The sequence below is a fragment of the Lichenostomus cassidix genome, chromosome 15 (assembly GCF_008360975.1).
Source record: "Lichenostomus cassidix isolate B80296 chromosome 15, HeHo_3.0, whole genome shotgun sequence".
In the NCBI taxonomy this organism is placed as follows: domain Eukaryota; kingdom Metazoa; phylum Chordata; class Aves; order Passeriformes; family Meliphagidae; genus Lichenostomus; species Lichenostomus cassidix.
Window position 1 is genome coordinate 8,496,518 of NC_139496.1, and position 10,838 is coordinate 8,507,355.

The window sequence follows — 10,838 nt, forward strand, 5'->3', positions numbered from 1 at the left end:
CCGCCCCGCCCCGGGCCCCTCCCGCCGCATGCGCGGAGCGCGGTTCGCACTAGGCCGCGCTGCCGCTCCTTGTCGCTCCCGCCGCCGCAGGGCCGCGCTCCGCTCTCCGGGCGCCGCTGCCGCCGCCCGCCGCCGCGATGATGATGATGGCGCTGAGCAAGACCTTCGGGCAGAAGCCCGTCAAGTTCCAGCTGGAGGAGGACGGCGAGTTCTACATGATCGGCTCCGAGGTGCGGCCCGGGCGGGAGCCGGGCCCGGGCCGGGCTGGGGGGATAGGGGGCCGGGCCGGGCGGCAGGGGATGCGGGAGGCTGCGCTCAGGGCGGGGAAGGGGCGGGGGAGCGCCCTGGCGGGTGGGGGAGCGGCATTCCGGCCCCGCGGGTCCCTTCTGCCCCCGGCGGGCGCTGCCCGAGGGCCTCGGCCGTGCTGGGGGGCTGGGGGACCAGTGCTGCACAAGGGCGGCCCCCGGGACACGCACGAGTCCATGGGGTCCGGATCCTCCCCTGACCGCAGCCTGAGGTCCGCTCCTGGTCACCGAGAACTCCTGTACACATTGTTCAGGGTTCGGATTGTTTTACATGCTGCGAGGCAATGAATCCTGCACCTGGGCCTTTGGGCTGAGTAACAGCACCAAAATCAGCCAGTGCAGCTCCTTTTGCCTTGTACAGAGGAGTCTGGCCAACAAACAGCGGTGGGCAGCATTTTAGCACCCCAGTGTGTGCTGACACTGTGTTGAGAGGATGTTGAGCCTTCCTGAAGAAGAGCCTTATTCAAGCAAGAAACACTGGTCCATTAGCACCAGGGAAACAGCTGGAAACAGGAAAAAATGTTATAGCCTCCACCTTGATGCAGAAAAGGGAATACTGGATAAGTTTAACTGCCAGCTGTATAGGTTGAGCAGGGACTAAATCCCCCTCACTCTCTCATGTGAAATATGGAGTTTGAAAGAGAGCTGTGACTGCGGCCAGCTGAGCTGTGAGATTGCCATACCAGGTACATGGAGGAGGAAAAGGGTTGCCTTTTTTATCTACCACTAAATTAAACTTCTGTTGATGAGCATTGTAGAGGGAAAGACAGAGTTAAAAATTTAGATCAAAAAAGAGTCTTCTCAAACAAGGAATAAAAACCTTGTTGTGTGGCAGTCTGACAGCATCCTGTCAGTCTAAAAATTTGATTTCAGAGTCTAGAAATAGTTGTGTTGTTCAGCAAGGCCAACTGTAGCCTTCAGCTCAGGTGAGGATCTTATGCCAGGAAGAACAGAACTGCATTACAGATGGTAAGTAAATCTGAAAGAGGACTGTTGGCAGCAATCACATCTTACATGTTCAAAGGGTTTAAAACAAAATACAAGTCTCTAGGCATTTGCTGTAGTCAAATAATGTCTAGATGACTCAGAGGTTCAATGTAAAAATAATGTGTCAGAGAGCTGGTTTAGTTTAATTCCAACTGAGCATTGCACATTGATGTGGAAACAAGCAAAGAACGGGTAGGTTGTTCAAAAATACATGAAAATGAATTGAGTGTTTTCCTATTAAATTTCCTATTATCAGTGGATGGGAGGTTTTTTGTATCTAGTGAAATAAGATAGTACTAGTGAAATAAGTGCTGATAAAAATTTTGGGTTTTGGTATTGCCAGAAAAATCATGGTGCTATTTGATGCCAAACACAGCACAAAAACCCACCAAAAACACCTTCTTAGGAGGTTCTTCTTATCATTAAAAAGAGCTGAATTTGTTCCAGCTTCTGCTAAAAATCTCCTAAATGGAATGCCAGGCCACATCTCCACTTCTCTTCTTGTAGGTGGGAAACTACTTGCGCATGTTTCGGGGTTCCCTGTACAAGAGATACCCCTCGCTCTGGAGGCGACTGGCCACAGTGGAAGAAAGGAAGAAGATAGTGGCCTCTTCACATGGTGAGAAGATGAGTAAACATTCCCAGTAATGTTTATCGAAAATTTTGCCTTGAAAAGCTCTTCCTGGCGATTCAGAAGCTTGTGCACCTTGAGGGCTGTGTGAATCACTTCAGATTGCCCCAGTGATGGAGCACCCTGCAGCGGTGGCACTGGTGGCTCCTGGCTCAGCCTGGCAACAAATATCACCTGATAAAAAACGTTCTGAAATGGAAACATCCATCATGGAATTCCTGGGGTTGGCTACATTCATCACAAAGCAAAAGCCACATCTCCAAATCTGTACAATATTTCAGAAGAGATTTTTATAGACTAAGAGCGGCATCCTTGTCTCTTTCATCAAATAGGCAGGAGTGTTGCAAGGATGCCTCATTGAAGATGTGCATCTTTGCTTAACTTTGCTTCTTGCAGGGACTGGATGTTTGTGCCTCCAGAATTTGTGGTGTGTTGCTACTGATGTGACTGCTACAGGGAAAATACTGGTATTGTTTGTGTTGGGGGACTAATGACAAGCAGTTAAATTTCTTAGCAATATGACTTCTTGTATGTTCTGTAGACTAAAGCATAATAAAAATAATGGTTTACTCTGGGCTTATGTCTCTTTCCTCCAAGTATCCTGCTGACCTCTTGCTTTCTTTTTTTCCCCCAACAGAAAATCAGCGGTCTCACAGTCCCCGAAGATGTAAGTCTCATCTGCGTGTTATTCTTAGCTGTGCTAGAGGAAGGATGTCCACTGTGACCTTTGGTCCTATTGCAATAATATTAATGTCTAATCCTCTTCCTCTGATCTCTCCCTGTGGTCGCCCTAATTGTGCCTCTCAATCCCATGCCTAACTCTTCTTTCTCAGAACCTTAGCAGGACTCTCCAATGCAGATGGTCACTCTCATTCAGGAAGAGCTGTCCTGAGGTTTCACCCCCGTTGCCAAGTCTTAACAGCTTTTCTATTGATCATTGCATCTCTATTTTCGACCTTTAAGTCCACTGAGGGTTGATTGTTTACTGGGCCTTGTAAATATCTACAAGAAGACGAAGCCCAAAGGACACTTATATCTCTGTTTTAGTCCCTCCTGCAGTGACAGAGAGGGCTTGTCACTTTGTAGCCTGTTAATGCTACAGAGCCATGTAGCCCTTTAATGTGTTAATTATTGGCATCTTTCCTGGCAATAGATCATGGCTATACAACATTAGCCACTAGCGTGACGCTGTTAAAGGCTTCTGAAGTGGAAGAGATCTTGGATGGAAATGATGAGAAGTACAAGGCAGTGTCAATCAGCACAGAACCTCCTACCTACCTCAGGTAACCTGCGTCGGTGAGGGCCAAGCTCAGAACAGAGCTGCTTGGAAGATGTCAGCTTGGGCAGGAAGCACAAGGAATTGCATAAGCCCAGGCCGTTGTGCAGGGCTGTTTGCCAGTCTGCATTAAGTCATTTGCAGTGTTGGGCAAATGGGGTTCTCCAGAGTGTAATGATTGGGTTACTGCCCACATAAAACAGGAAGAAAAATCCAAGTGTTTGATGATACGACTTCTTTTGCAATTACTGCCTTCCATCTGTAACAGATGTTTTACAGAACACTCTGCACATACTGCCTTCTGGAGACCTCACATTTTTTAGCAGCCCTTTTGTAAAGTATAGACAGAAAATCCAAATATGAATCTAGTATTTATAAAGGTGCACCTGGATTCATATCTGATGGATAATTGTGAGCTGGAGAATTGCCTCCCGAGAGGCTGGTGTGGAACATGAGTTCCTGGTGGAGCAGTAATGTTGATGGCTTCAGAATAAAAGAGCAGGAACTTGTAATAGGAATTAAAATTACACCATTCGTTAAGTAGCAGCAGTGGTGCTGAGGGCCTGCAGGTTAACATCCAGTCTCCTTCAGAGAACAGAAAGCAAAGAGGAACAACCAGTGGGTGCCCACCCTGCCCAACAGCTCTCATCACCTGGATGCTGTGCCGTGCTCAACAACGATCAACAGGAATCGCATGGGCAGGGATAAGAAGAGAACATTCCCGCTGTGGTAAGACAGCTTCCTGCTTCTGAAGAGTGGAAAGAGTTACCAAAATGACATGCTGTCAGGGTAGTGCAGATGAGTTCATGTAATGTTGTGATTCATTCCTAACTGACAAAAGACCTACGGGTCATTAACCTGGAGGTTCTTAGTTAAATTGTATGTCTTGAGGCTCTACATTACAGTAGCCAGCCATGGCTCAGAGAGGAGTCTTTTCTTTTGTCAGGAAAATGGTTCATTCTTTTCCTGATGAGTTCCTTCTACTTCCTGCTGATTTGCTGAGCAGTTGTCATTTGAGGAGCCTGCAGACCCTCTTTGTGAAGGACAGGCTGCCTCTCACTGACATATACCAGTTACTTTGATCTAGTTTATTTAGTGGAAAATGCTTCTGAGGCTTGTGACTAACATTTTTTCCATTATAACAGTTGAGGCAACCAAGATAAATGTAATCCTAGGAAGCTTCCTTGTTTTATTTGCAGGAATGTGTTATGATAGATGTAATGAAAAGTGATAAACTGGTATTAGTTGTCATAGCCCTGTAAGCTTGCATTGAGGAGTCTGTCTATAGACTGATTGGGGAGTTGGAGTGTGGGGATTGCTTCCCACAAACATTGCCTTCTCTCTGTGGATGCCAGATGTGTCATGTGCTCGTTGCATATACTGTGTTGTTGCTCTTCACTTTAGCTTTGATGACCATGACCCAGCAGTGATCCATGAGAATGCATCCCAGCCAGAGGTTCTGGTTCCAATCAGGCTTGATATGGAAATTGATGGGCAGAAACTCAGAGATGCATTTACGTGGAACATGAATGGTATGTAGCAAGGAGAGTTTCCTGAGACTGCAGAGATAAAGTTGTATCCATCACCAAATGTGAAGAGAGAACAAGCCTGGGTCTGTATGTCCTTCCTCCATATAGACAGAGCTTTAAAGCTCTCCCACTTTGGACTGTATTCAGTACCTGTATCTCTTAGCAAATGCTCTGCCACTTCCATGGGTCGCAGTCATTCCTGGCCACATGTAGTCTGAAGAGTTTAGCTGGCATATTTTCCTGAGCCAGTTCATCAGCTCAGTGGTCTGAGGGTACTCTGTTAGCTGAGGTTAATGGCTGTGCCTTCTGTGGCCATAGTGTATGGGTACCATGGAGCAGGTAAAGAAGGCTGTAAGTCCCTGTATCAGTGTGTATGTCCTTACAGACCTGGGACAAAAGATCCTTTTAAAAGCAAAAGGTATTCCATTTGGGATTCCCCTAGTCACCTCATCCTGTGGGATTAATTTTGTGTATTCTGTAAGTGGCAGACATTAATTTCTAAGAAAGGTAACAACAGTCATTCTTGTTGTGTAACAGAAAAGCTAATGACCCCAGAAATGTTCTCCGAGATCCTTTGTGATGACCTGGATTTGAATCCTCTGACCTTTGTCCCTGCTATTGCATCTGCCATCCGACAGCAGATCGAGTCCTACCCAACTGACAGCATCCTGGAAGATCAGTCAGACCAACGAGTTATTATTAAGGTAATACAGGAAGGCAGTGGAATGAGAGCTGAACCATTTGGGTTTCTCTGGTTATGTTATGGGGGACTAAGAGTACAAATGCTTCCCTCAGAGCAAAGGAGCTCTTAATTCCAGTCCTGTGACCAGATTCCTTTCTGTCCTTTGTATTGAGAACAGAACCAAGGTGGCAGATTATTAAACATTCATGTGCCCAGTCTCTGAGATGATGAAATAATCCAGTTAAAGCATTGTCATCTTCCCTTGGAAGACCTGAACCTTGGTGAGCAAAGCTGAGTTGTCTTCATACTGCTGGAATGAAGAATTCAGTCAAGGAACTTTGCAGATAACTGGGAGTTACTGCTCTTCAGCCTCTGCCTCCTCAGTTCAATTACCTTTGACAAACTTTTGTGAAAGTGGAAACAAATAACCAGTTTTTTCCTTATCTCCAGCTGAACATCCATGTAGGAAACATCTCCCTTGTAGACCAATTTGAGTGGGACATGTCAGAGAAGGAGAATTCACCAGAGAAGTTTGCCTTGAAGCTGTGCTCAGAGCTTGGCCTGGGTGGGGAGTTTGTCACTACTATTGCGTACAGCATCCGGGGGCAGCTGAGCTGGCATCAGAAGACATATGCCTTCAGGTACTGAACTGCCATCTCCTTTTGTGGCTCTGGGGTGTGTTTGTATTTCATGGGCACTTGCATCAATAGATCTTAGAGCAGCTGACCTGATGCAGAAGTTTCATTTTAAATTAGTCATTATGGTTGGCACCATTCTGTCAGTCTTAACAATTTCTTGTGCTTGTGCCTAGCTGTCTTTTTCTGTTGGGTCTAATACATTTCAGGACCAAATACTGATGAAATGTCAGCTTCTACTGCTGAATGAAAGGCTGCTGTAATTAACAGGAACAGTCCCTCTTCTAATGTAAGGTCATGATGAGCCCCAGATACATTTTTGTTTTATTGGCTGTGCCTAACTTGGGCCATCCACTGTTTCAAGCTTTGGTGTTATGAACTTGGACTGATGGAAACTGTACCTCTGTACCCAGGCTGATGTTAGAGGTGGCTTGATCATAGGCCCTTCTCACAGCTGGAATGCAGCAGTGTCAGGTTTGATTAGTCAGCTTTGTAATTTGTCTCCTAAATGGCTTCCAGTTGTGCTGTGCAGCATTCTGTGGTGAGTTCCTGCACTGATGTTATCCACAGCACAGTGCTGAGTCTGCAGCTGTAATGATCCTTTAATGTACACTCTGAGGTTTTCTGACCTCAGGTCATGGTGACAGTCAGGGAAGTTTAAGAGTTCAGCAAATGCTGTATTTGCAGAGGAGGGAATGGTACTGTTGACACCAGTACTGTAGGGGTCAATTCAAGGAAGTAGGATGACCTGCCTGAGCAGCAAAGGGAAATGTGCCCAGCCCTGTCCTACCTCAGGCAGAGGGCAGGGACTAGTTGGAGTGGGAGTAAGCAAAGAGGAGCTGGAGATTGTGGGGAAGCTGGCTGCTGCCATGAGCTCTGGTCCTTCCTCCTCCATCCAAAGGTTTCCTGTCTGGTCAGCCTTCTGTGAGAAGTAGACACCGATCTGCTCTGTCCCAGTTGCTCTTGTACTAGTCTCACTCTGCTTCCTCTGGGTGTAGTTTTTCTCCTGACAATCTTCCACAGCAACTACCTGGTTCTAAAATGATCCCCAGAGTGATTCATGTTAGAAAACAGAAAGGGACCCTTTAGCATATGTGAATTAAACTCTGAATTAGATTGTGTGTCCATCCTGCTGATGTCCCTTGGAAGGTAGAAGGTGGCATCTACCTTTCCATCCAGAACAGCTGACTGATTTTTGCAGTTCTTGCTTGGGACCACTTCCAAAACCAATAACAACAAAACAGTGGGTGGGCATTCCTGAGAAGTGATGGGAACTTGCAGGATGGTAGACTCAAACCTGATACCTGTTATACTGCAGCACTGTCTGTATTGTGGCCTGCAGTAGCAGAGAGTGAAGTGTCTGTCCCTCCCTCCTGTGCTTCTCCATGCATCGCAGATATCCAAGAAATTAATCTGTGTATGTGTTGAGTGTTGGGAGTGGGGTTCATTTATCTCTTTGCTTCCACTCAGTTGCTGGAGCTTGCAGCAAGTAAAGTTTTAGTCAGTGCTGCCTAGGCTCACATTAATGCCAACTTCACACTATCCTCTCTAAAAGCATATATCTGGCCATGGTACTGAAGGGTGCTTCCTGTTAGGGGTAGTTCAAACAGGCAGATTTCAGGCCTTCTTTAGACTGTGGCAGTATTGCAAAGGGGAAAATAAGAAACTAAGAAAGGAACCCCAACAGAACAAAGTACATAGACATGAACTTTTTGGAGAGAAAAAACCATCTAATTGAAACCTTGTTTTTTTTTTGTCATACTACAAACATGTCCTACTCTTCCCTTTTTAGTTCCAGCAAAGGCGTACTTTTGAAACCTTACTATGATTAATGATATTTGGGTTTTGTGGTTGGTTAGTTCCTGAATTTCCAAACCACATGAGTGATGGTTGCTCCGACATCATTCCATTGATGTAAGGAAAGGGTCTGCTTTAGATGCATCAAAAGAACCTTAATATCTCAGGGGACTGGGGGGTTTGAGAAGTCATGTGCCTCTTAATCATCTGAGGGAGAGGTGAAACTGTCTTTTGGTTGATGAAAGCCAGGGCACTTTTTTCAGCTGGCCTGCTCTGTGCAAAACAAGGAAAGCCTGAACTCCAGTGGAAGGGCAGGATTGGAGGCAGACAGGTAACTGCTGCCAATGGGATTTTCAGGGGGAACATGTGCTGTGGTATTTCCTCCTGGGTACTGAATGTTTCTGCTGGCAGCACACAGCACTTCATAGCCAGTTTTGCCTTTGAGACCTCAGTGATGGTACAGGTTCTCTCACACACCAAACCCATCACCTTTGCAAAAGATGATGTTTCCCTGCTTTGTTGGCATGCCCCTGACACTACTGCCAGAGGCCAGGACCCTGAGCAGAGGCAGTGCCTTGCTCTCCTGGGATGCCTGCAGCTGACAGTGCCTTTCAGCCATTCTGGCAGCAGCACTTTCCTCAGTGTTAAGCATAGTAAGTGAGGTAGAGATCATGCTATCAGTAACGAAAACCCAGTTAATATCTAGCATTTTGCCTGAAATATGTGGCATTCTAGGACTGCGATGAAATTCCTGGGTTTGAGTGTTGTTTAGAGAATGTCAGCAGTACTTGATTAAAGCTTCCTCCCTGGATCAGATACCAAAGGGTCTGGATTAATTTTTCATGGTAGCATTACTTTGAAGACTTGTTATTTTAGATTATTAGCTTTGATGCAGATGTTGTATGTTCCCATGATGATTAGCAATTTAGTTCCTTCCTGGGGGAATGAGAGGGCTGCCTGTGAGTGCTGAAATCCTGTGTAGGGGTGCATGTCCCTGGAGAGGGGGGCCGGATGTGTGTGCACACCTGTCCCAGGGCTCCTCTCACACACACACACTTCTGCAGCTCAGGCTGAGCCACTTTTGAGAATTCAAAGCAAACATTTACATTCCGAGGCTCCTCTATGTTTATGCTGGGCTTCCGGCTCCACTGTCAATATTTGGGAAGCTACTCTTGGTCAATTCCTGTTGACTTTTACTGAAAAGCAGCTAGTGAAGCAGTAAATATTTTTGTGCATGTGATAATACAGCTGGTCAGGGCAGAGAAATCTCTGAGGAGCAGATCTTGTGATCTGGGAGACAGCCTGGTGTTTGTTGCTTGTTAGCCTCTGGTTGCAACAGTAGGCCCTAAAAGACTGCTCTTTCCAGTATCAGGCTCCCAAGAAAGCCAGACTTTCTCCAGGGAAGAGCTGTCAGGGGTGTGCTAGGCAAAGTACAGCTAGTACGTCAGAATTGCAGAACAGCAAGGCTAGACAAGGAGCCTTGTGAACAGTCCCAGCTCCACTGCTGCGCTGGGAGAAGCACGCCCAGCTCTAATGAACTGGGATTGATGCCTTTGTCTGCCCTGCAGCGAGAACCCCTTGCCGACTGTGGAGATCGCAATTCGCAACACGGGGGATGCTGACCAGTGGTGCCCTCTCCTGGAAACCCTCACAGATGCTGAGATGGAGAAGAAGATCAGAGACCAGGACAGAAACACAAGGTACTGCCACTACTTAAGCCAGTTTTCTTGGCCTGTCCCTTGACAGAAGTTAGAAGCTTTGATGTTTGTCTTTCCCTACTGAGAGCCAACTGGCAGGATGTCAGACTTGCATACCATAACAGAAACTTTAGCTTCAGGGTATTAAACTGTTATCACCTTCTTTCACAAACATCGAAATCTCTATTTTAACCATCTCCTGCTTGAAGCAAAGTTTCCTTTCTTTTTTTAACCCTTTTTTTCCTTTTCCTTGGGCTCTCTGCTTGTCCACGGGGGTTGTTTGTATAGGAAAGCATGAATATTGGAGTTTTGTGCACTGTCATGCTGCCTAGAATCCTGCCACAAGGCCTCCTTTTATGTAGGGAAAAGTTCAATTTGATGTAGCAATGGGCAAGCTCCCAGCTCTAGGCTGACTGATACCAACCTGTTTGCCAGCATGGGAGCACTGTGTGGCTCCCGGAGAAGCTCTGCCCACCAGAGACCTGCTAAGTAATGTTTGACAAGCAGTTGAGAGCTTGCCACCTACTTGATGAAATTCTTCCAGGCAGATAAAAATGAATTATTAGCATCTCTCCAAAAGATACATTGTGGAAACAGTAAATATACTGGCTCAGCTCTTTCCCAGTTTTTTTTTTTTTTTTTTTACTGCTGATTAACAGTAGCACAGTCATTTTGTATATCGGCTGTGGCTGACTGAAGAGTTTACAGTAGCAATTGGTCCAATCCAAGTTAATGAGCAAAAGTGCCCTAAAAGCTGTTAGTGAAATAGTGTCTTAGCCTTATCAACAGGGGCATTCACAGGTGACTGAGGAGTTCTGTGTACAAAGTTCACAAGGCTGTGGCTGCCTTCCCAAAAGCATTGATTTTGGTAAGACCTCACATGACTGTAACATGCACTTACTGTATCTCTCTCTCTCTCTCTCTTAGGCGCATGAGGCGTTTGGCCAATACTGCTCCAGCCTGGTAACCTTCCTGTTGTGACACTGGTGCTCTTCTTACAGACTTTATCCCTATTCCTCTCCCCAAATGGATCTAGGATTGGCAGGGGTCTTTCTGTCTCTGAAGGGGACACACATTCCACTTGCCAAGAGTTCCCAGTACTGCTGACTTCTGCCCCCACCCCCTCCACCCAAATGCCACATACCAAGAACGCTGCATGAGCAGTGTGATCTAGCTGAGACCTGTGGTAGGGGTTGGAGCCCTTATATACCTGTGTGTGGACAGTGTAAAGATTTTTTTGTATAGGTGCAATGTGCACTATTAGGCAACTTTTTAAATAAAAGGAATGCATACAACTTA

At 46.2% G+C, this 10,838-nt stretch overlaps 1 protein-coding gene across 1 annotated transcript; it reads left to right on the forward strand.

Annotated features, from left to right (window-relative positions):
* The first annotated feature begins 15 nt into the window (after positions 1–15).
* On the forward strand, positions 16–10,838 carry SMARCB1 (SWI/SNF related BAF chromatin remodeling complex subunit B1). The gene is made up of 10 exons (XM_085075917.1): positions 16–230; positions 1,800–1,911; positions 2,561–2,590; positions 3,077–3,206; positions 3,791–3,928; positions 4,604–4,731; positions 5,266–5,432; positions 5,861–6,051; positions 9,411–9,542; positions 10,467–10,838. The coding sequence occupies exons 1-10, from the start codon at positions 138–140 to the stop codon at positions 10,504–10,506; spliced, it is 1,161 nt and encodes a 386-aa protein (XP_084932043.1). The 5' UTR covers positions 16–137; the 3' UTR covers positions 10,507–10,838.

Coding starts and splice junctions, on each gene's coding strand:
- SMARCB1 (XM_085075917.1), top strand. CDS start 138: ATGATGATGATGGCGCTGAGCAAGACCTTCGGGCAGAAGCCCGTCAAG. Junction 3,207..3,790: donor GAACCTCCTACCTACCTCAG/GTAACCTGCGTC, acceptor AGTCTCCTTCAG/AGAACAGAAAGCAAAGAGGA. Junction 4,732..5,265: donor ATTTACGTGGAACATGAATG/GTATGTAGCAAG, acceptor GTTGTGTAACAG/AAAAGCTAATGACCCCAGAA.